Source organism: Cyrtonyx montezumae, unplaced genomic scaffold (assembly GCF_038088225.1).
Source record: "Cyrtonyx montezumae isolate F1298 unplaced genomic scaffold, pur_monq_1.0 scaffold_14, whole genome shotgun sequence".
NCBI lineage: Eukaryota > Metazoa > Chordata > Aves > Galliformes > Odontophoridae > Cyrtonyx > Cyrtonyx montezumae.
The window spans coordinates 16581981-16606971 of NW_027071870.1; the positions used below are offsets into that span (position 1 = coordinate 16581981).

Genomic DNA, 24991 nt, shown 5'->3' on the forward strand with positions numbered 1-24991 from the left:
TAGTGGTCTTTTTCCATTCCTAAAGACTCAGTAAATACTGAGACGCTCTTCCTGCACAGGTGGTGGACTTCAGAAGGACAGAGGGTGGGGATTTTTCTGACCTCCTTCACCCACAGTGTGATTCTGCCTGCAAACTACGTGTCTGTATCTTCAGAAGCGTGGAAAGAACCAGGGTGAAACTGCAGCCGTGCTGAAGCAGAAGGCAGCTGTCTATAAACTCAGAACTTCAAGCAATACATCAGACAGTCGAAGATGACTTTTCTAATTATAAAATTTGAGACTTTGACATGTGCCTTTAACCAAGAAAATGGGCCAGAGGCTAGGAGACAAAAGTACTCTGAATGACATTTGCACAGATCTCATGTACAGTAGGACAGATATCACATCAGTAGGTGTAAAGAGCAGAAAGTGATGTTCCTTACTTTGTAACTCCCTTAGAATGAATGATGTTACATGTTTGGATAGAAACAACATGATGTTGTTGATGTGGCAAGTCACAGAATTGTAGGGGTTGGAAGGGAACGCAGAGATCATCTATAGTTGGCTTTGGTGTGTGTTTGGTGTGTGCCACAGCTCTTGTCCAAATAACGGCCAAGCTTGTTCACAGAAACCCCTCCGTGACAAAGCGCAGTTCTAGCCAGTGAATTTTGAATTACAATTTCTCAAACTAGCAACTCTAGCGCACTTAAAAGAAAGGCTGCACTCAAACGGACGGAGACAACCCCAAGCTCCCTCACACATCGCGAACCCACAACCGACCCAACGCGCACCGAGAGCGGTGCCGGGCGACCCCGCCCCCTCCCCGCCCAGCTGCCGCCTTCCTGCCGGACGATAGGGCCATCCTGCTGTCCATCAATGCGAATCCCCGCCCCTCCGCTGTTTCCTTCACGCCGATTGGCTGCTCCTCTTCCTCGGGCGGCTGGAGGCGCGGTCCCGGTGTGCGCGGTCGCTGCGTGGTGACGCAGCAGGAGGAGCTGAGGCGGCGCTTCCCGCCCTTCCTCCTCCTCCTTCTCCTCGGCCGCCGCCGTACGCTGACAGAGCGGCGGAGCTCGTCGCTACCGGAGTCCGTCGGCCGCCGGCCGTGCTCGGAGGAGAGCAGCGGGCGCTGCTTCCGGCCATGGTGGCCCGCCCGCCTCCGGAGGGACAGCAGCAGGCGCGGCGGCGGCGGCCGCCATTGCGCGTGGGGGCCGCGGGACTATGAAGGATGGAGGCGGACGAGGTGTCGATCCGCGAGCAGAACTTCCACAGCCAAGTGCGGGAGTACACGGTACGCCCTCCCCCTCGTCCCCTCCCGACCCCTCTCGGAGCCCGGCCTCGCTGGGGCCAGCGCTGGAGGGGTCGGGCTGCGGCCCGGGTTGCTCCGTGCCCGGCCCCGTGGTATCCCGCTTCCCATTGCCTCCAGCAAAGCGGTGCGTAAGCGTGTGTGTACATCGGTGTGTACAGGCGTGCTTCTGAGCAGCCGTCCCAGTGCAGCTTCGTGTCTGCGAGGGTACGCGTAGGTTTGGGTGTCTTCTGCTGCCGGTTGCAAGCACAGTGTAGCCTTCACAGATGCTCACATCCTTCTCCATGCGTGCCTCGTGGTGTCTGGGTGAAGGAGTACAGCATTTAGAGCAGCACCTGTGCTGTCCTATCTCAGAGCTGCACCTTAGCAGCTCTCCCCATCTGCATGTGTGGTTTCCCTCCTGATTGCCTCATTCGTTGTTTTCAGGGCTGTTCAAAGCCCGTAGGGGTGTTTTGAGAGGGCTTATCTCTCGTGCTGCACATAGGAGGCACCATTTTGGTTTGCCACATACTGCCCTGACTCTGCTGGGTTGGTGACATTCTCTTTGCGGCTACTGTTGCATGAGCGTTAAGAGATTTCATGGATTAAATATAGTCTCCTAACTTAGCTTTGAGTGTTTTTCAGCTCTGTGTCTTAAATATCACCGTCAGTCTTGCCATAGACCTACCTAACTCAGTTATTTGATAAGAGACTTGACTGGATCCCTGGTATTATAATCTCTGTATCTTAAAAATCCATATGTTAACAGTAACTTTCTCTTGCTGTCTTATTACACTTTCAGGATACTTTTTTCTTAACAGTATGGCGCAATGTGAGGAGAGCTGCTACTCTGGGAGTTTTTTCTGGGTCTTCCTGTTTGTGTGAATGGGTGTTAGGTATGTCAGGAGAGCTGTGACCAGGGGAGGGGCACTAAGGAACTAATACTTCTTTGTAAGAAAGTATTTATGTCCTCTGCGTGATGAAAGCAGAAGTGTATACCAAATCCTGTCGCTGTTTGGGGTGCTAAAATCCATCATTTCCTCAGTGTTCATTTTTTCATTTATTTATTTATTTTTGTACTGAATCTCATGCTTCTGTCCCCAGAGTCTTGTTCTGACACCTTGTGTGCTATGTATTGTTTTTGTACCTAGGGAAGATGTGCAATGTAACACATTCATTATTTTCATTAAATTATAGAAGTCTGTAGAATTTTTGAAGAACTAACTGATATATACGGCTTTGCAGCTCTTCTAAGAGCAACGTGTAATTCTTCCTATTGATGTAGTCATGTAAGCATTCACGTGGGAAGGCAAGAATCCATAACTCAGAGGTGCAGTGTTGCTTCTTGTGAAGACAAAATATTCAGCAAAAACTTCCAACTGCAATTTGATCTTTGGTATGGTGACAAGCCTTCTGCATTATTGTTTAATCAGTGAGCATTTCACTTTTAAAGCGTACACATAAAGTCGTGTTCTTGCCCTTAGTTTCTGTATGAAGGCTGCAGTTGCATGTGCCTTTCTTGTAGCACTTGCACAGCTGCAGAAACATATTGCAAGTTTGTGTGTTGCATGGCCCCCTGTTGCTCTTGAAGTTAACTTACGGGTAATGAAATACACAGAGCATGTTGTTTACATGCACCATTATACTTACAAAGCCTGCAATTAGTTCTGCTCTAGCTGGTCTTGAAGTTGCTCGGTGTGAAAATCATTTCTTCAAACACATAAATAAACACTAGTGATGTGGATACAGGTACTGAAGGAGGGAATGTGTTCTGCTGTCTGACATGTGTGAGGATTTCATTCCGGCTGCAGGTGGAGTGAGGTCTCTGGGGTGGTAAATAAAAGGACTGAAGTTTTTTCAATAATAGAGTGGAGGTAATGTCTGTGTCTGCTCACAGAAACAGCTTGAGCTTATGGAATCTGTTAGCATCTTCTTGTCTTTGCTGACCCAGTTCTGTGGCATGACCTTTTCTGGAAGCCAAAATGATGTATTCAGGAGAGAAGAGAAATCAGGGCAAGCTTGACGTAGTTGAAAAGAAAACTCTTTTCTCTTCTGTTTTGTGAATTGTATTCATTCTCTTTGAATGGCTTTAGAATTTCTAGATTGTGTTTCCCGAAGGAGTCCTAAAGGCATGCAAAGCTTTACTTCAGTGTAATGCTTCATTTCTCTTTCTATTTTCAGAACGAGCAAGCTTCTAAGTTTCCATAAAGTTCTGCTACGTAACATAAAACAAAGGTTTGTTGCCCTTCAATCGGCGGAGCTTGACTTTTCTTCTGTAGGTGCCAACTTCTGATAATTTCCCTGTTGAAAGAGAAATGTTTTTGATGTATGTTTATGGATCAAGCAAGAATAATTCAAGACTTCTCAAAAAATCAAATAAATCTTTCATCTGCTTTTCAGATGACCTTCCCTGTGGTTTAATGCATGATTAAATTTAGGTGCATCTGTCTTCTCTGAGCCACTTGATGTGTCAGTATGGTTTCTGGTTTTTCAAGAGTGTACCTATTTGCATGAGAATAGCCTGCTTTGTTCTATTGCTTCACAAGGATGATCCCTCCCTCCTGGTCAGCTCTCTAACCTAGATTCAGCATGATTCTTGAAATGTGAGTGTGCTGCTTGTAGGGCCTGTTGTTCGGAGTGCTTTGTGGACAGAACAACTGTCGGTCTCATAGTAATGTTAAAATTCTATAAGGTAAACATGGAGCTGGGGAGCTGATGCCCCAGTGATAGAAACATGAGACGTGACAGAACGATGAGTTTGCTGCAAGTCAGGGAAAGCCCTGCCCTCACAAAGCTGGACTCGTGCTCTGATCTGGCTTAATTGTTCTGCAAAGCAACTTTAGTTGGTTTCTGAGCATGGGCAGTAATGCCTTCTCTATTTGATTAGCATGTGTGGGGAAGTATTACAGTACATAAATGCCAGGTAATGTGTGTTAGTCTCTTGCTGTCTTTGTTGTACACTTAATCAAAGAATCAAAAGTGAATTCATTTGATTCATTTTGAGTTTGCTGAGTGCTTGCACGTCCCTGGAAGTTATGTAAGCTTTTGGGGAATTGGTTTTACTTTGTGTCCTATTTCTACATCTGTTTATACAATGTAATTATAGCGTCCTGCTTGACACTAGAACTTTTTCACAGCCAAGCTCAAGGTAGTTAAGGGGGGAGGGAGGTTTCAGCCTCTGTTACTCTGGCTTCACTTTGAAAAATGTTCCTACACTCATTTGTTCCTGTTTACATCCTCTATTCTGCAGTATTAGTAGGTATTTCTTTTAAATGTACAGCTTCTTGATAGCATTCTTCTGCTTAAAAAATGTGGTTTTATAAACTGAAAACTACACATGTGCACTTTGTTGGCAAAATAAATGGTGTGCCTGTCCTTATTTAGAGTGGAGGAGAATATGAAAGCAAATAACTTGCTGACTGTGGGATCATTAGTTAAAAAACAAAGTATATTTGGAAGTGATTAATTATACTAAATATGACACGGGGGGGTGGGAGGGGAATCAGTCCTGACAGAATAAGTTTAAACACTAAAATGCTATTTTAATTCCTTCATGCAAATACTGAAACAAACTTTGTTCTCTTGCTTCCTGTTTACACTTTTTATCCATGTGTTCTATTTGAGGGTAGAGAGGTGTTTAGGATTCTTCAGCAGGAGCTGGTGTGGCTGCTGCTGGTGTTTGTCCCGTGTGTGGCTGTCACAAGAGCGAACCCCTGGAGTGCTGTGTGTCTGCTGGCAGCCTGCTCTTGTTTGTGACCACTTCTGCTTCCTTCATCTTCTGCTCTGGACAATAGCTGTGGTCCTCGCAGAGCAGTGTTTATGCCAGGAGTGATGATATTCTGGTTGTGGGCCAAGAGGAAAATGCCGACTAGCAGCACTGGTAATTTATAAAAACAACTTATTAAAAACAACTCATGTTTCTGCTTTTGTAAAATGCCTTCTGGTTCATTTTAAAGCCATATAGGGGACAAATGCCAGCAGTGACTGCATTACGCTAGTTCATGTTGAAGAAGAACCTCAAAGTTTATGCAAGCTTATTTTATTCAGTGACATTTCTTCTTTTGTCCTTGCTGTATTTATGGAGTGCTTTATAACTTGAACTGCTTCTTGCATCTCAAAAAATAATTTTGCTTAAAACCTAAGTACTACCTCTTTTCTAAACTGTTCTTGGGAAAAAATAAAAGAGAGAAAGGAGAACCTGTCACAGTGGCATGAGAAACAAGGTAGAAGATTGCACATAATAACATAATTATATATATATAAAATGTTAGCAGCGTCATATTATCTTAAAAATGCACTTCTAGTGGTAAACATGCATGCTGTTTTGTACTTCATGGAGCGGTGAGTCATCTTCTGGCTGCTGATACTGAAGATCAGTGCTGGTGGATCCATCTGGAATCAATAGGTATCTCTAAATACTTGGCTTGGACGGGTGGGTAGAGATGTGCTTATTCTCAAAACAAGCAACTTCTGGAGAGTTTGGCTTTTGCTGTTTACATAAAAGGGGGATGGACATGTAAAAAGTTACTGCAGTTCAAAATAATTCCTTTAGAAAGGTAGGGTGCTTATTTGTAGTAGCAGCTAACCAAAAGGGAGATCAGATTCATGGAAGCTGCAGAAGTCTCTTAAGAATTCAGGGTGACTTAAGTTCAATATAAAAAAAAAATCTGTATGGGAAACATAGACTTGTCAAGGTGCAGATAGGATTTGAGACAAAGTGAAGAAGTGATGGAAGAACTGATATCAAACAAGCTTTGTTATTGATTATGACCACAAATAAGTGTACCCAAAGTTGGGTTTTGTTTGGATAGCCAAACAAATGGCTATCCATTGATGAGATGGCAGGATGCAACTGGGAGGAGGTAGGGTTATTGTGAATGTCTCAGGCTTTGCTGTGATGTAGGGATGCTGTGTATGATGGAGCTTGTAAGCCCAGACCCTCAGGGAGAAGTGACTTCAGGGTGAGCCTGGTGGTGGTGAAAGTGCAGCTTTCAGAAGTGTGCTGCCAGTGAAGTTGTGGCAAGCAAGAAGAGATCAGTTCTGGGTTGAAGAGAACTATTGAAACTATACATCTAATGCAGTGTAAGTTTACTTCTTTTATTTGAAGGTTGCAAGTGATAATTTAGATACTTTTAATATGCTGCTTTTTCCTTTCCTGTCTTTTCTCGTTTTCATATTTGCTTTGGTATTTATCCTCATTTTGGAGGTTAGTGATGATTCTTGTTGAGAAAATCTTAACTTCTGCAATGTTCTGTACTCTTTCCAATCCCTCTGAGGCTGTAAATGTTTACTTCTGGGGGAGCTGACTTCTTGGTGACTAGTAGTGTAAGCATTTGTGTGATGTTTAATGTGGGAGCGGGAGAGAATTGATCATCATGATTGTAGTTTGCTGTTGTGCATATAACAATTAGCAGCTTTGGATGATGCATTACTGCAAAAGCTGAGCATGTGGCTCCATGGGGATGACCTGGCACTGCTGCAGCATTCTAGTTGGTCATTCATGTTAATTGATTTGAAAATAAGAATTGTCTTATGTTCAGCTTTGATCCATCTCCATCTGTGCTTCCCTGCTCTTCATTCCTGCCATTCTTCCCAGGTGGAAGAGTAGGAAGAAGTTTTTCAGCTGCTGTGTGGCCTTTTAGAGCACATTCAAGTACTGCAGCAGCAAGGCAGCAGTTGGATGCGTGCATATTGCTGTGTTGTTTTAAATTACAGAAATTAAAAATACAATTCTAATACCTTTTTTGTGTGGGTAATAATCAGTCAAGAAAAACCACCACCAACTCAGTTTTCAACTCTTAAGCATGTTCATGGATGTGTGCCACAGAGTGGTGTTGCACAGTGTCTTCTGCCTTCTCTTTCTTTTTCTGCTGTGTTTTCTATTTAGGGAAAAGGACACGTTCTGTCAAGTAACAGCGGGAAGTGAAGGTACTCTCTGTTATGTCCATAGCCTTTTTCTTGCATATGCTTTGCTTAGAAATGCTGATGGATGTGCAGTAACAGTAGCTTTTCTTTCTTTTAACATTAGCATAGTTGCTACTTTATTTTCTTCCTTCCTTTATTCCATATTTCCTTTTTCATTTCACTGTAGCAGGGTACAACACTGTCTTGTTGGTTTTGCTCCTCTGGATTTACTCTGCCTGCTCTGAGTGCTAGTGTGCACTTAAGTGGGAAGAAGTGATCAGTTTTCTGCTTGGATGCTTTTCTAGTAAAAAGGTTAGATTTGTTAAATCAAATGTACTGAGGATTGTGAGCTCTTGTTAAATGAGAGTTCTGTGGTGGTTCCTTACTGTTAAAGGATTGTGTTCTGTATGGTCCCAGATTTTCATAGCAAGAGCGCGTCACTGACTCGAGTGGGGTAATTGATTCCCATGGTTATTGGCTTTACTCTTGGTCACGTAGCCCAGGATGCTGCTCAGAAGCTGTGCTACCAGGGGATGCTGATCTGCTGTTGGTGAACCATTGCAGGACAATGTAGCTGTGTGCTTTTTTGCTTCCTGCACAGCAACCCGTGAGAGTACAGTGTATTATGTATGTAATCTACTATGTATAGAATTGTTGATGCTCCTGTGTATGAAGATGGAACTTTAATATGCACACTAATTATAGTTGTGAATAATGGCTGTATCTTTTGTACCATGGAGAAAAGAAACTGTATAGTTGGAGCTTATTTAGTTTTTTAATCTTAGACTTAATGTGTACCTCTAGAAACAGCAACAGAAGAGGATTATGCTTTTCAATCTATGGCATGAACTTTAGTGCCAAAGTTTTAAAGGTCATCAGTGTGGACAAATTGATGTCAGCTGATCTTTATTAACCATCAGGGATACGTTCAAGGTAACTTGAGCTAGTTCAGACCTTTGTTGCTTGTGTTTAATATTAGCCTGCAGTGCCAGCCCCTCAGATGTGCATAGCAACCAGCTGAAAAGCATACAGTTCATCTCCAGCTCCATCCTCAAAGGAGCTGAGCTGTCTGGTACAAATCCAGAAGTATGACTCTATGGAAGAGTTGGATATAAGACAACAAAGTGCAGTGCCGTTCATCTCCAGAGGTAGCTTTTCTTGCTGTGTCCTGTGTGTAACCTCAGTAGGAATATAGAACACTTCCTTTACGAAATGAACATGAGGAACTCCAGGGGAGGATGGATTTATTTTGCCTGTTGAGCCAGAGGTTTTTTTTCCTTCCATGCAAAGAAACACAACTGAATTACTTACTCCCACTTAAAAGGAGGACAAGTGTAACACAGCATCCGTGTGCTTTGCTTTCAGGTGCTGGGTGGGGTTTAGGAGTAAGATTAAAAAAAACCGAACAAACAACATAATGTTACAAATTATTTTGCATGACTGGTTTTGACCATAAAAATTCTTACCTTCTTCTTACTTTCCTTTGAATTTTGGTGCACCTGGTCAAACAAGGATCGTGTGCTTCCCCTGTAATGAGAGAACATACCATGGTTAGGTTTGACAGCTTCCTAGGAGACATCTAACTGTGACAGCATGATGACTACTTTGTGCTTCTGTAAAATTAGAATAAATTTAAGGAAATGAAAAATCTTAAAGTCATTAGGCTTTTAATTAATGCCATCAGTGTCAGGAATCCTCATTAATCACAGCTGCGTACATTGTCTTCACTTTCCCTTTGCATCTGGAAAAGCTTAATTTGAGCTCCAGTGACAAATTTTTTGCAGAAGATTTTAGATTGAGAAATGTAACCTGTCCCAGATCCATTGTGCTTGCAGCATCCTTACCTTTTGTCAGATCTTCCTGCAGAGATGAATGATGGCATAAAGCACTGGTTTTGATTCAAAGCATGTTTTGCAGTGTGACTTGAATTCAATAGTGAATTGTGGTGTTAGCTTATCCACACTACTATCATATATAATAGTTTTCTGGAGGAAAGCTTTTTTAATTTTTATTTTTAAGAATATAGGTTCTTCCTTCACTAAAGATACCAATGTAGTTTTGTGTGTGGTGTGCATTTTAGAGTAGTGTTTTTATTTCAGTATGACTACCTGGATGCTTCGTAAGAACTTTGATTAGAAATTAGAGTTATCAGTTCGTTTAGGACACTGTGAACTTGTTTATACGTTACCCAAATTTAAGCCTTTCTGGAGGGGGAAGAAAGAGTTAAGAATTATTTTTTGAAGACACTTGACTGTTGTTAGATTGTTTCCTTTGCATGTGCTAAGGGCTGTGTCCAGAAAATACATATTTATATGTTTCTTAAACTGGGTACATGTGCTGTGGTAGAGGAGCTGTGAAGTAAATAAGGAGCTGGTTGTGTCCATGACAACAGATATCATGTTAGGAAAAATCTGCTATTCAATTTCCTTAGGTGTCAGCGTTAAGAGAAATCTTGCTCAGCTTTGAAAATGAAGAAAACTCTTGCTCTTAGGATGCACTTATTTCTTCAGGAGCTCTTGTGAACATGCTGTATGAGTGCAGTGCAGTGCACGGAGGACCTGGTTACACAGAAATAGAGGCAGTAGGAATTAAAATGTGGTTTCTAAAAGGGATAGAAAGAGGTGTGGTGATGCACTTGAGCCCTGAAAACAAGTTTCTATCCTGTCTTGTGAGCTGCTCAGCAGATGGGAAGGACAGCATGGATGGATTCAGTCACTGGAGGATAATTCAGTTACTGACGTGGTTTTTTGGGTGAACAGATTGAAGTATTTTGAATACAGAAGGGATGGTGGTAGCCATGCCAGGTAGCCATGAGCCTGACTGGAGCACTGCATACAAGCTCACTCATTTGTAATGAAGAAACATGGACTGAAACTATAACAAGTACAAACAAGTACTCAACTTTTGCTGCTGTACAAAAATACCTTGAAACAAAGAGCACTCTGAGGAGTAAGAGCTGAGGATTGCAGCGTGACAAGACAGTGGAGTCTATTCTTCCTTCTCATGGACAAACACATTCCTTTTCCTCATCTCAAAGAAGTTCTACTCTAAAAATAGTAAGGATGCTGGCTTTGCTCCGTTTTGAAAGATGGTTACAAAGTCTTCAGCACCATGCTTTTCACTAACTGTAAGCTGACGCTGGAGACACATTTCTGACTTTACATCTTGACTTTGTCTGAATAGTATACAGTTCTAAACTGTGAGTATTCTTTCTTGTTAAGAACCTGAAGCTGCTACTGATGAGAATCTCCTTCTCTCTTTTATTCATTAGGAGTTCAATGTATTTTCAATAATGAACACCGTACCTAATATTACAGTGACAACATTTTTTCTTAATTCTGACAGAAGTAGGAGGGTAATTGCACCAAGATATATGGTTACACGTTATTGCTGAGTTGCTAAGTAGCTGTCACCTAAGACTGGAAATACAGCATTTGACAGTTCATGTTACTGGACAGCTTTCTCCTGCTGTGCCCTGCAAATAGGTCAGTTATCTCAAGGCTGTCTTGTAAGTACAGACCTGCATTTTCACTGTAACTTTGCTATCACAGCTAGAGTAAAGGTCATCTGTTTTATTTGAAGTTGCAGTCATACAGTGTTTAATAAAAGAAGTGTTCCCTCTTCTTTTATTAAAAAAAAAAAAATAGCTTAACTGTGTTCTAGACAGAAACAAAGTTATTTGGGTCTTGTGGATTCTTGGTAAAATTAGTTTTACTTGACCCTGTGCACATCGTACCTAATTTTCCAAAGGCTGATGCCTAAAATTAGATGCTTCTGTCTATAGGCATGGTCTAGTTTCGAAGGAACTGGAAACTTAGAGAAGGACTCTTCAGCTCTGGCACTGCGTTATCTGTTACTGACAGGACAGGCTCTGTTGGAGTGCTGAAAAGCCAAGGTGCTTCTCAAGTTTTTTTGTCCTTTCCAATTCAAAAATATACCAGCACATTTATATATATTATCATTTTTCTTTATTGAATTTGCTTTTTTTTTTTTTTGAAGCAATCTCTGGGAAGCTAGGGCAGTGAACTTTATTTGATGAAATAGTTGAATTCAAAGACATAGTTATGAAATCTGATTATTAGCATCAGTATTTCAGATGTCACCACTGTGTTGTCTGTTCAGAATGAGCTCAGTTGCCACTTTAAACCTATAGCACAGTACTATTGCTGGGGAAAGCATGTAGGGAAACTAAGCAGCCAGATGCTCGGACTCTTGGCTGTGTTTTGATTCTTATATGTCTGCCTGGATAGGAGAAATAACACCACTAGTTCACTTTTATTCATATTTTTCGATAAGTCCTTCTGTCCTGATTGGGAATTGGAACTTGATAATATTTAAGGTCCTTTCCAAGCTAAGTTGTTCTATGATTCAATGCTTAAAGGCAACAAATCTTTAAATAACCAATTAAAGAAGTAGTTTAAATGCTGCCTGGTGAAGCAATTATGCAATTTTAGATCAAAGTGGAGATTAAAAGTCAGTTTGTGTTCTAATATCATTCAGTGTTCTAATATGATTTACAGATACAGGCAAAACGGGCTGAAAAACCTATGCAGGAGATGGGATGAACTCACTTTGTTAATAAAACCTGCTAAAGCAATTCTGGCTTACTCAGTTGGTTAACTGCTGTGGTCTGAGACCTCCTTGGTGACTGCTGGTATTGTCCACAAGCAAAAGGAAATAGAAAACTTGTCTTAATGGTTAGGGCTACTTCAAGTAGTTTCACAGCCTATGTGTGTTGGTAATGCATTTACAAGCTAGTAGAAATGAATTGCACTGTTGGTGTGCAGCACCTTACTGTTGTTGTTTGAGTACTAAAGATTAAGGGGCGCAGTATCATAGGGTGATGTGCTTTACTGTCTTCTGACTCACGTTTTTAATAGGCATCAGTAAACTATGTTAAAGAAGCAATGCTGAGCCACTGAAGTCTCCTTTGAGAGACTTCATTCATCTTTTTGTTATCCCCAAAGACTTGGAGGGTTAAAATTGTCCTGTTGTTTGATTCCATCCCTTCCAAATTTCTGAAGTATTTGTAGCTGTTTTGACCTTATCTTACTGTACTAAAGTTCTAGTGCCATGTCTTAGAAACTTAAGAGTTTCACCCCAGGCTCCAGGTATGTCTGACCTAAGTCAGACTTGTGAGGAGGGAAGCTCTGCCCTTGGCTCCTCTGACTGTAGAGGATGCTGTTTGATTAGCTCACGTGTGGGTGCCCACCCTGGCAGTCTCACTGGTGTATATTGTTACCTAGAATTGGTTGGGCTCAAGACATGATAGAAACAACAAACAGCTTCTTTTTTTTTCTTTACCTATGTTGATAGCTTATTCCATTACAGATCTTCAAAAGCCCATTGTACTGTTACCCCTATGTTGTGTGTTAGTACGCTTTGTACTGTCGTAACTTAAATGGATTCAAACTTAAACAAACCAAACCACAAAAGCCCACAGGCCTGCAACAAAACAAAAACCCCAAACGCACCACAAAACAAGCAAACAAAATGCTGCTGGTGGTATGGCTTTTTTTGTTTTAATTTTAAAGCAAAACCTGATGGACTTGTAATGGATCCAGTATATTACTTCGAGTTGTTCTTACTGGTATAACCTTCTATTAATAAGATGTAAACCATAAAACCAGTACTGGTTTTATGCTAATAATACTAGTGCTACTATTCATCTGCATTGAACTTGAAATTGTTGATGCTGTGTTTTCTGTTCATTTTTAGTGTAGCCCAGACATTTTTCACAACCTAAAAAATGCAACTTTTTTATTCCAGATCTGTTTTCTCCTATTTGCTGTTCTCTACATAGTGTCCTACTTCATAATCACAAGATACAAAAGAAAAGCAGGTAAGCATGAAGTTGTTGATATATTCAAACTTTGTTTTATTTTTTGAGTGAATAGGTGATTGTTTTCCTCCCTGCTACTGCAAGAAAAGCAGATCTCTGACCAGATGTATTTCTCTGGCTGCAGTACCGTGTCATCCTGAGCTGATCTGTTGGCATATGTTGCAGTCTTACCCTCTGTCTGCTCCCTTTGTCCCCAAGCTGTGAGTTCTCTATCTCTTCTGTTGTGCCAGCTCTATTACTTCTGATAATGTGTAGAGAGGAAACACACTGAAGTGTCTGTGAAGATCAGTGAGTCCCACAGCTGGTCCTTCATGACTGAGAGAGAATATGTGGTTGGAGGGAGGAGGTGTGGATGGTTACCACCTGTTCCATTATGGCACTGTGGCAGCCTGGATTTTAACTACTTTGAGACCGAAGGAAGGAAAGTCTAAGGGGAGAATAAGTGTCTTTTTAGCATCCAAATCAAGTTCAGATCTCAAGCTGGTGAATGAAAAGGTAGCTAGTACTACTGAAGGGAAGTAGTGGATTTAGTGTAATAATTCTGCTTTGCTCGGGTGTAGCTGTTCTTGTGTTCTTCCTTAACCTGTTCTTTATGACCTCCTCACTGACTTCTTATTCCCTAGGTTAGTAGTTTTTTTTCCCCCTTACTTTAGAAACACTGTATGTCTGAAACTAATCTGTAATCTGTAGGGACCCCTGTGTTTGTCTTCTATCTCTTCTAAATGCAAATACCATGAAAATATGTATACAGCAGCAGAATGTTTGACTCCTGGCAGCTTACCTGGGACCTTGATGCTTGATCAATCATGCTCAGGAAGCATTTGTGTGCCTTGAGATGCTGATGCTTCAAATTTTGGTAGAAACTGATTACTGATCTTTAATGACCACGTAGAATAAAGTTGATTTCGTAGATGGACTTGTGTATAAAATGTAAAATATTAAATTATATATATATTTTAAATGAACTATGCTCTGTAAAGATAGTGGATAGTTAAACAGGTGAATAAAATGTAGTATCTTGTTCTCCTCGTATGTATTCTGGATGTTACAAAGCTGCTGCAATTTGGAGGTGTATAGAAGAATGGTTTGACAAACTGCTGGCTGTAAGGATATTTTTTCCCTTTTTGGCAGTTGATCTCATCAGCTGGTGAGAAGAAATGCTCTGCGGCTGTCATTACTTTCTGAAAGTTTTGTGACCATTTACATAGTCAGATTTCAGTTACTTGCTGGGATCTTACTGATAAGTTTCTGGAGTTAGTAGAGTTTTGTGGAAAAGTTGTATATTTCTGTAACAACTTTGCTATAGTAATTCATAAGAGACCTGCACTTGGTCTCTGAAAACACCATAAGATTCCCATCAAAACAGCAGCAGATTCCACTCAAAGAAATGGGAACAAGACTCCTGTTCTTATGAAATTATTCTGTAAAAGTACACTGTGTTAGTGACTACGTTTATTTTGAGTGTCCATGACTCTTAAACTTGAAACACCTGGTTTGCTTATTCTTAAGTTGAAAAATAATTTTTGAGTAACCTCATGGAAAACCTCAGATTTTAATGAAGAAAGCTTGTTCTAAGATGGTATCAAATGTATAAATAACACCAAGAGGTGCAGAAAAGGGTATCAAGAATAAATGAAGGATGTAAATGATTGACCTCTGAGCTAAATGTTGAAAGTATGTCAAACTTGGAATGTACAACAACAGATTTTCTTTTACTGGCTCCAATTTGTTTGTTTATTTTCAGATGAGCAAGAGGATGAAGATGCCATAGTTAACAGAATATCGTATGTATAGCTCTCTTCTTAAGACCATTTTTTCGGAATATATAGTAGTAAAGGTCTATTTTAAATGTATTGATGAATAGATGGCACTTTCATAGGGCAGAGGAAAAATATTTGATTAGGTGGCAGCTTGCATTCTGAAAGGTGTGATGAGAAAAGGCAGTATGATCTAGGGCTTCTTTCATCTGTACTCTTCCTGATAGGCACTAAGTTGCTCTAAAGGCTGCATGGGGACCTGATGCTAGAGGTGCAGTTCAGTGTGAGATTTGCATCTAAGTTAAGGTGACTAAAATGTTGATGCTTATGTGCAAAGTATGTCCCACTGCACTACTCAGTGCAACCTTGTCGAGGGGAGCTGTGGATTCTGGGAAGTGACTTAGCTCACCATGAAGTAGACATCTGCATTTGATCCTCCAAACAGTGCTTAAAAATGAATAATGAATGGAAGTGAAACACTTGCCCGACCTGCTGGTCTGCCAGAGACTGTCCTCTTCCTGTTCTTTTTAATAAAGATGGGATATTAATCTCTCCTATTTAAATATCTCTGAAGATTTAAAGAACATCTGCGAGCTGTTGCTGCCCTCTCAGATTTGTAATTTGCTAAATTGTGTGGTTTTGCTACTTATAATGTTCTTAGCTTTTCCGTGGTGGTACTGTCATCCTGTTAGAAGGAGAGCTTTATTGCATGTTTTATTGGTTTGTCTTGTACTCTGGGAAAGTGCCGAGTACATTGCAAGCTGTTAACTTTTGGTTGTGCATTTGTGGCAAGCTCAAAAGGTGCACAAAGCTGAAACAAATCTTAGGCATGCTTTGCCCACTGATGTCTGATATTTTTCTGTAAATTTAAAATACTCATTTGCCACAATGCATTCAGATCAAGAGATAAAAGCTGTGTACTTTTCTTGTGTATGAATCTCTCAGCTGTAATTTAGAGAAACAGTTCCCACCTCTGCTTTAAAACTGCAGTGAATTAAAACTCTTCTAGATTGAGTGATTTTTGTGGCAGCAGTGGTCTTAGCCTGAATTTTTCATCATTTGAAGAGTAAAATTTGTCTAGTAGCTATTATTTCCCTGCATCTTCTTTGCTAATTTGTTTTATTCTTAAGCTTAGCATCAATTGTAAACACTCTGTACTTCATAAGACTGCAGTCTAAGTCAGGACAAGGTTAATATCTTTTCACTGAAAGTGGTGGGCATATTATTTTTTCAAAAAGCAATGACTATCAAACATGCAGATAGGTATTTCTTTGTGTAGCACAGTTTTCAGGACTTCAGAGGTGGGTGGGGGAAAAAACAAAGTCAAACTGCTCTAGCGTCTTAGGAGATAATTAGGTTTCAGAATTCTGGCTTAGAACACTTCAGTATCCTTAAGGAAAAGTACCTCAAACCAATAACAAAAGCATATAACAGTACCTTCTTCTGAAATGAAATTAGCCACACTGACATTCTTATGTAAATTAAGCATTGTGGAATGAATAATAGATTTGTAGAGACTATTATGGAAAAGATTTAGGTAAGTAGCTTATTGATCTTTCTGTTATAAACTCAGGTAATTCCTAACTTCTTTGTTGTGCAGCTCTGTTCTGTCAGTGGATTTGTTCTGTAAGAATGTTTTTGCCTTTTTCTTTGAAGAGCACAGTTCGTTCTAATGCCACAAGATGGCATTTCATATGAATTGTATTTGTGATCTAAAAGGAATAAGGTTGAGAACTTTACATAATCCTGACCATGTCTCTGTATTGCCTTTGCAGTTATCAGAAAATACCAAGCTGGGAGATGATATTCAAATATGTAATCTATGAAAGAAAAGCAGTAGTATTTCAGTTGGATGTTAATATATTTGTGTAATTGTACCTACTTTGTAGACACTAAAAAGCTGCTCTGCTTTTAAAAAAGTATAGTAAGAATTTAGAAATGGAAAAATAAAATAATTTCTAAAGTGTTTGTGAGGAAATTAAAAAGTAAAATGAGTTATCAGAAGAAATGTCATGAATTTCAGCAATTTATCTTGTAATTTTGAATGCATAAAATTCCAAAGATAACTGCAGCTAGTTATTATTAATTACTGGTAAGTATTTAACTGTATTCTGTAAACTACTTGGAATTAGAATTTACTTTTTTGATGTGAAATACTGTGAATCACAGGATTGCCTTCAGACACTGATTGGATAGGTAGGCTAACTACTTTGTTTAACCCTGTTCAGAGCATGTTGTTGTTGGTAACAGTGGTACATTTCTTTAAATTTCAGGCTGTTCTTGAGCACCTTCACTCTAGCAGTTTCAGCTGGTGCAGTCCTGCTTCTGCCTTTCTCAATAATCAGCAATGAGATCCTGCTTTCTTTTCCACAAAACTACTATATTCAGTGGTTAAATGGCTCACTAATTCATGGTTAGTACTCAGTGTAATGTAATTAAAATGGACATCTTCATTAATTTTAAACTAATAACGCTGTTTTTATTTGAGATGTTAGATAAATGTTGATATTTTATTGGTTAGTTGGTTTTGCTGCTGGATTGTACATTGTAAAGATCTGTTTTTGCTTTTCTGTTGTTTATTAAGGAATTACTCAGACATGAAAAAATTGAACCAAATTGACTGCTTTGATTACCATTGTAAATAAGACCTTCCAGAGCCTAAGTAACTAGAAAGCACACTGTTCAAACTTCCTCTTGTGTAAATGCAAACTTCATAAGCCTGTTTGCTTATGAAGATAAATATATCCTTTAAATACAAAAATAGCTTCAAGAAGCTTGCTAGCTGTGAGCAGTTATGATTAGATAGTTAAATTCAACTCTAATTTTTAAGTGAAAAAAATCATAGAATGTAAATGTATCAAACATAATAAAGAGGCACAATAAAATGCAGCTTGTTTTCCTCGAAACAGTCAAGAGTGTAACTTCTGGAAATACACTTGCAGGGATGATGCCTTGAGCTTTGTATTCTTTCCAATACTGATTAATATGCTTACGAGTATAATATGTATATAACGAATACTAACACTTGATAACTTTTTGCACACCTCTGTGTTTGAGGGAAGTAGCTGGTGGGAACGTGATGGTCTTCAGTGGAACTGGTAGGAGGAAGATGTGTTTTTTCAGAGAGTGGACATACTTAATTTGAAACAAAGTTAAGGTGGTAATTGGGCTCTGCATGAAATTGCATGAAATCTCATTTTTATTTGGTATACACACTCCAGTAAGACATCTGATAATACTTATGTACAGCAAATTCCTGAATTTCCCCATCCCTAACTTGCAAGCTTTTGAGGATAGGTAAAGCGTGGAGATGAAGTGTTTTGTATCTTATCTTTCTGAAATTGGTTGAGTATATTTTTGTGTTATCTGGATAGTAAAACAAGAAAATAAGAGAAGTAATGGGATAAAGATTTACTCATTTCCTGAACAATTTATTCCCTTAAAGTACGTGGGATGTCATTGGAGAATACCCCGAATTCAAAGCAACCCAGGAGAGATTCTTATTTCTAGGGATAACCTCCTGAAAGCACTGTAAGAGTGCACCTCAGTGTGCATGTCAGCAAGTAGTTGTGGTGTGATAGGGGCTGATTTGGCCTAATGGGAACTGAACTCAAATCAGAAGAGGATTTTCACAGATGCAAAGTGGGGATGAGCTGCATAGGAAGAGTATAGGAATAGCACCTGGGTCAATATTCTGGGGTGGAATTAGGGAAGCCTGATTTCCTAACTGGGACATAGGGGCATGTATACAGCAAGATCAAGGAAAACATCATCCTGCTGTTAACTTGAGGTAGTTCTTGCCTCAGTCTTTGTTGGCAAGGTCTGCCCTAGGATTTCACAGGTCTCTGTGCCAAGCTGTGGCATGGGACAGGAGAGGATAGAGGCCCTGGGTGTTGTAGGAGAGGACTGAGGTAATACAAGGGAACAAACCAGTCAGTGGATTTGCCTCTCTGGGTACCAAGATTCTGGAGAAGGAGAAAGCTCAAGGGGAGCTGACTGCAGTATTTCCTGACCTACATGGGGATGCAGAGAAAAGAGCCAGATTCTTCCCTGCTGCATGCAGTGTGAGGCAAGAAGCAACGTGTGTAGGACATGTGGGAAATACGCTTCACAATGGATGGTTAAAAGGCTATCCAGAGAGGCTCAGTCCTCAGAAATTTTCTGAAATGCAACTGGCTAAAGCTTTGAGTAGCCTGACTGCACCTACAGATTAACTGTTTTAATTGAGAGGTCAGGCTCCATGAATTTAGAGGTTTTTTGTAGTCAAACTGTTTTGTATTGTATGCTGTCACACATGTAATGGGACATGGCTAATTCAGCATCCTATGTGGCAGTGGGGAATTTAGCTATTCAGACAGATGTATTCTTCTCTCCCAAACATGGGAGAAGAGACTTTAATGGAAAACAAGCCTGTACTCTGTGTCTTAATTTACCTTGGGGAGAATACAGTATTGCAGAGGGTGGAAGTTCTACAGTGAGCAACTCTGCAGTACTCCTTATATGTTAGAATTTGTACAGTACTTCAGAAGATACAGGTTACTTGGAAATCTGCTGGAAAACAATGTTTTTACACAGAAAGACCTTTGAATTATCTGGTCAACATCTCTTTTGATTTAATATGATATTCTTTATGCTTGCATGGTACTATGTATATTTAGTAACGTGGAGGAATGTGGGAGGCAGTTCAGCAGCTGTGTGTTTCCAAGTTTGATCAAAGCTTATGCTAGCGGCAGAGGTGGCTGAACTAAAACAGGATTTACCTCAGTTGGTATGAAGCCATCAGAAATTTTAGCTGAGTTTAGATATGATCAGAGGTTCCTCGGAAGATGGCAAAAGTCGGTATTTATTTCAAAACCTTACCTTGGGGAGGGACTCCCTCTCGTGGCTTTCACTGGCTTTGCAGAATAGTGTTGCATTGCTTTGTTAAACCCTCTTTCCATTAATGGCCTACCTTCTTGAAGGGTTTTGAAGGGTGCTGAGAGCTGATAGGGCAATCACAAACTCTGCAATTAGAAAACATCTCCGTAACTGTCTAGTATTGTCTTTATGGATGCTTTTTTTTTTTTTTACTATTCTGTGAATGTTACTGAATGGGAAAATTGGTATTGCTTTAGAATGCTTGTGTTAATTTATCAACTGCAGATACTATCTGATATACTTGATTGTAATCTTAGTGTGTTGATTTTACTGTTGGCTATTGCTTTAGTTTTGTCATGTAGAGTTATGCCATATAGAATGAAGTATATGCTTTCAGTTTTTGAAACTAGGAAGAAGGTCCTTAGCTGAGCCAGGTTAAGGAATCTTGTGTGTTGAGCTTCTAACAGCTGTTTAGTGTTCACTTGTGCTGTTGTTAGGAACAGCCACCAGGTGGAGGTAGAATGCAAAGAAACTGCCGTGTGTCAGAAAAGAATTGCTGAGTACTTGGTGTGGTTGCCAAAGAACAAGTTTTTAATCTTTGTTTTATTAACATATTTCACTGAGGAGTTTCTTGAGTCACTGCAAAAGCCTGTTTAAGAAAAAAAACCCTTCCCCAAAACAAACAGCAATGCTGAAAGCTTTATATATGTTAAGGTCTGCAAAATGTTGTGGACAGTTTCATGGTGTGATCTATATAATAGTAAATATTTATTTTCTGGGGGTATTTTGATTTGATTTCTTATCCTAATTTGATAATTTAGAAATGTAGGGGAGGAACACCCTCTGTATTCAGTCAGTGAAGTGGGTGGGAAGAAAGACAAATGTGTTTGTGTGTGTGTATATCTATTTATATATGTGTATGTATGTGATTAGCACTCCAGTGCTGTCCTTACCTCTTGTAATATTAAACTTCTGTTCTGCGATTTAATATTGTGTATCAGCTACTAATATGTAAACTTTAGATTTCAACTTCTCAGACATCACTTGAGATGAGTACCACTATTCCATCTCTTAAAATGCTCTGTACATATTGCTTACACCTCTTAGCACTCTTTTAATCTATAGATGTGTAGTAACACAGCTGCTGACATTTTGACAAGTATGTATACATTTTAGTTAGTTCTGTTTGTTAGTTACAGTGTCAGATAATTGAATGTACTATTTTCCATTAGAGAAAATAAGTGAAGTAAGATTCCTTCCTCCCCCCCCCCAAAAAAAAAAAAAAAAAAACACCCAAAATTGGATAGTATTTCAGCTCAAAAATGTTGTGTAGATTTTCTGGAGGAGTGGGTGTGCACGTATTTGTGTGCGCATATATATAAATACATACACACACAAACAGAATTCTTGTTATTGTAATTCAGTTAAGGACTGCTGATTACATTCTTCCTGATGTTGTTGTGTGTTAATGTTCCTTGCATGGTAACAGGAGCTTCCTGACAGCAAATTCTAAAGAGAAAAATCCCCCTCTTTGTTAGCTAAGTTTAGCCACCTTCAGGCAGTCTGTTTTCTTTAGCATTTCGGTATTGTATTTCATGTGTTCTTTGGGTTTTTCTTGTCTTATTTTGTATTACTTACTCAGCTAAGCTTGTGTCCTGGCACTATCAACTGATGAAGTAGCTTCCCCTGTCGTTTTTCTTCCTCCTTTAAATTTTAATACTTTACAGGGGGAAAAAAACATATGACTGGTGGAAGTCTTTTTTCTTTACTTTTTTTATTTTTAAGGACTGAGTTGGTGAAGATAACTTGTAAGCATTTCACATTTTGAACTAAATACAGGAAATTCATTCCATAATGACTTCTCAAGACACGCAACACATGCCTCTTCCTATTCTTCCCAAATTGGACAATTTTTAGGAAGGAAAGAAGCCTGTATGTGAGAAGGAAGGTGATATATTCGTTTTTCATTTTTCATTTTTGTCTTGGAGGATGTTTTTTTTTTTTGGATTTCAGGTGATATTTTAATCCTGTTGAATTGTGGGTATGTGTGTTTTTCTCAACTGCAAAATAAAAGCAGTGTTTTCAGGATGTAGTATTTGTGACACTAGCTAAACCTGATAGCTACACCAGTATGAAATTGCAGATTAAGCTGTAATACTTCCCTAAGAAGAAACAGCATAGCATGATGTTGATGAGTACGTATTTGTTTCAGAAGGTTTCCACATCAGAAAACCTTATTAAAGCAGATAGCCTTAACGAAGATGAGTTATCACTTCAGGTTGTTTCCTAAACCTTTTCCTTTCCTGCAGATGTCACATGTGTCTTACAGATGTCCTAGTTGTAGTTAGTTGCTGTTTTTTCCTCTAGGTCAGAGTGGTTGAGGTTGGAAGAGATCTCTGAAAATAGTCTTGTCTGTGCCCCTGCTCAGTGTAGTCTGTTAGAGAGGTCTATTCAAGGTAGTATCCTGTTGGGTTTTGAATACAGCTAAGAATGACAATTACAGAACACCTGCAGGCAACCTGTTGCAGTGTTGACTGCAATGACAGTGAAAGATTTTTTGTATTTGTTCTTGCTGTTTTCATTTTGTGCTTGTTGTCATGTCTTCTTTCACTGGATGCCACTATGAAAAGTCCAACTCCGCCTTCCTTACCATCTCCCCCATCAGATATTTATATACACTGATAAAATCAGCTATTTTTTTGTAAAGATTAATTATTTTTGTGGTCCTTTGGACTTGTTAAAATTTATTCCTGTCCCTCTTGTATGGAGGAGCCCACAGCTGGATGCAGCCTTCCACATGTACCTCACCAGTGCTGAGTAGAGGAAGGATCGCCCCCTTTGGAGTGCTGACAGCATTTCTAATGCAACCAAGCATGCTCTTGGATGTCTTTGTTGCAAGAGCTCCTGTTCAACTTGGTGTCTAGTAGGTCCTCAAATGCCTTTTCTACAAAGCTGTTTTCTCACCGATTGTTTCTCAGCGTGGTCCCTGCCATTTGTCTAACCCATTGAGATTCATCTGAATGCTGCTCTTCCAGTCACTGGCAGACTTGCTGAAGATGCATTCCTTCCTGTCATTCAGATCATTAATGAAGATTTTAATACTCTAGGGAAACACCAATGGTGCCTGGCTTCTAGCTTGACTTTATACTGCTACTCACAGCCTGTAGATCCCAGAAGCTCAGTCAGTTTTCAGCCAGCCTTATTGTCCAGTTGCCTGTCCTGTATTTTGTGAGTTAATCCATGGGAATGTTCTAGGAGATAATGCTGAAAATGTTACCAAAGTTCAGATTTAGGCTCTCTACTGTAAGAGAGATTGTTATACGTGGAAAGCTGCTGTTGCTGATACCACAGTCTTTCAGTTTGGAGGTAGTGATGGTAATTTTCAAAGTATCCACAGGTTGCCTTATGTTTCTCTTAAGAAAAAATGTGACACAGTGAGTACATATAACTGAGTCTTTTGAGATTCACTTTTGTTAAAGTACTTTTGTGCTGAAATGTAGTTTTTTTTATACATGAAAAAGTATGATATTGTGGAAGTAGTCAACCTGATTTTGCAGCCTGTTTCCCAAGATTTCACACAGTTTCTCTTGAAGTTGGTACCCAGTTCTTGTTTGAAGCTCATTATGTAGAATAATGTGAGTTGGTTTTTTTTTTTATTGAGCAATGACCCACAGATAGCTGTGTATCCATTACAGTCTGGCTTCTCTTAGTACTTATATGTATTCTGCATTGTTGTATTTAACAAAAGAAAATGTAATATGACTAACTTCTAAACTAGAGAAACTTTTAATGTAAACTCCTTCTTGTTTGTTTCAGGTTTGTGGAATCTTGCTTCTCTTTTTTCAAATTTATGTTTGTTTGTGTTGATGCCCTTTGCCTTTTTCTTCTTGGAATCAGAAGGATTTGCTGGCTTAAAAAAGGTAGGAAAATGCTATTAAATGCATATGGAGTGATTACAGTACATGTTCCATTCTCAATCCTCGTTTCTAGTGGAATGTGTTACGGATTTGGGAGGACTTCTGAGCTGGTTTGTGTACACATGTGAATGTGTATATACAGATTTGCCAACTTGAACAAGCAGATGAAGCAAGTACACAATACATGGTTGTGAGTAAGCATAAGGAAAAGTCCCATGTACACTGACATCAGGAAAAAACAAGATGATTTAACTTGTGGTTTGTCTTTTAATTATGTTTTAGCTTAGGGTTTTTTTTTTTTGAGGAAGATAATTTAGTTGGGATGTTTAAAAAAAAAATAAAAGCTCAATAAATACACTAGAAATGATGTGGTGGGAGGAATGCAAGCTTCTTAATGGGAAGGGTGATTAAATAACAGATGAACCAGAGAAAACTGAAAAGCATGGTGTGTGTTATGAAGGTGTTTCTTACTATACAGTTTGATTGAAAGGGAACTTCAGAAGTCATCTGTTTTGCATGCCTGATCACTTCATGGCTAAGCAGAAATTAGTGTTTTATTAAAGTCATTATCCAAGTGCTTCTTAAGCACTGATATGCGTGGGACATACTGTGACCAGTATTAACAATGTGTTAATTTTCTACTTCTAATAAGTAGAAAATAATGAACAATTTTCAACTTTTATTGAATGTGCTAAAGTTGAGAGGACTGACTTTTGACGAAGCATGGAACTTGGGAAAGCAATTTCTGAGTAATGTGATAATAATAGTATATGAATAATATGTGAACTAAAAGAAATGTAATGAAAAATTACTGTAATGGGAGGCACAGCAAAATGAATTTCATATGGTGAGCATCAAATAACTGAAACTGGAACAACTGTCTGGGGACCAGTTGAAGCACGTGTTTGTGTTATCTTTCTGATGATGAAAACTAATATGTTTGTTTTTAATGATATTATGCTTGAAGGGATTCCACACCCTTTGGATGACAGTAGACAGTGAAGGATCTTGGAAACTGGCCTGAAATTAGGAAAGTGAAAAGCGTTAAGCATGAGTGCAGAAGTCTGCTGAATTATCAGTGGTTTGTGTGCAACACCAGCAAGATGATGGTTGTGGTAGGAAGGAAAGCAAAGTACTTGATTGTGTCGGCAAGACCGTATACACAGAAGTGAAGTTGCTGTTTTTGTTCTTGCTGGAATTGGGGAAGCTTCCAGGGAAGTGCAGCATTCAGTTTGGGATTTTAGAGTTTATGTAGACACTTGAGGGAACAAGAAAAAGCAAAGAAAATATTCTTGGAAAGCATAGCGTGAACAAAACTTCAGTTCAGAACAAATCATGTGAAGATTTAGGGGTTTTATTTAGCACTTGAAGCTGCTGGTAGATCACATAGGCTGAGCACAATAGCTCTGTCAGAGTGGACCTGTGGGACCCTACTGGGATGGTGTGTGAATAC

General features: G+C 39.4%; 1 protein-coding gene across 4 annotated transcripts in view; it reads left to right on the forward strand.

The window, feature by feature from the left end:
• The first annotated feature begins 986 nt into the window (after positions 1 to 986).
• LMBR1 (limb development membrane protein 1) overlaps positions 987 to 24991 on the forward strand; it is a 61299-nt gene continuing 37294 nt past the window's right edge. Inside the window, exons 1-5 of one of the 4 annotated variants that reach the window (XM_065731537.1) lie at positions 987 to 1267; positions 12935 to 13007; positions 14752 to 14791; positions 17038 to 17177; positions 23438 to 23541. In XM_065731537.1, the coding sequence (XP_065587609.1) occupies positions 1205 to 1267; positions 12935 to 13007; positions 14752 to 14791; positions 17038 to 17177; positions 23438 to 23541 (420 nt within the window). In that variant the 5' untranslated portion in view covers positions 987 to 1204. Of the gene's footprint in view, positions 1268 to 12934; positions 13008 to 14751; positions 14792 to 17037; positions 17178 to 23437; positions 23542 to 24991 lie in introns of those variants that run through there. The other 3 variants (XM_065731539.1, XM_065731538.1, XM_065731542.1) reach the window with 3 other exon arrangements.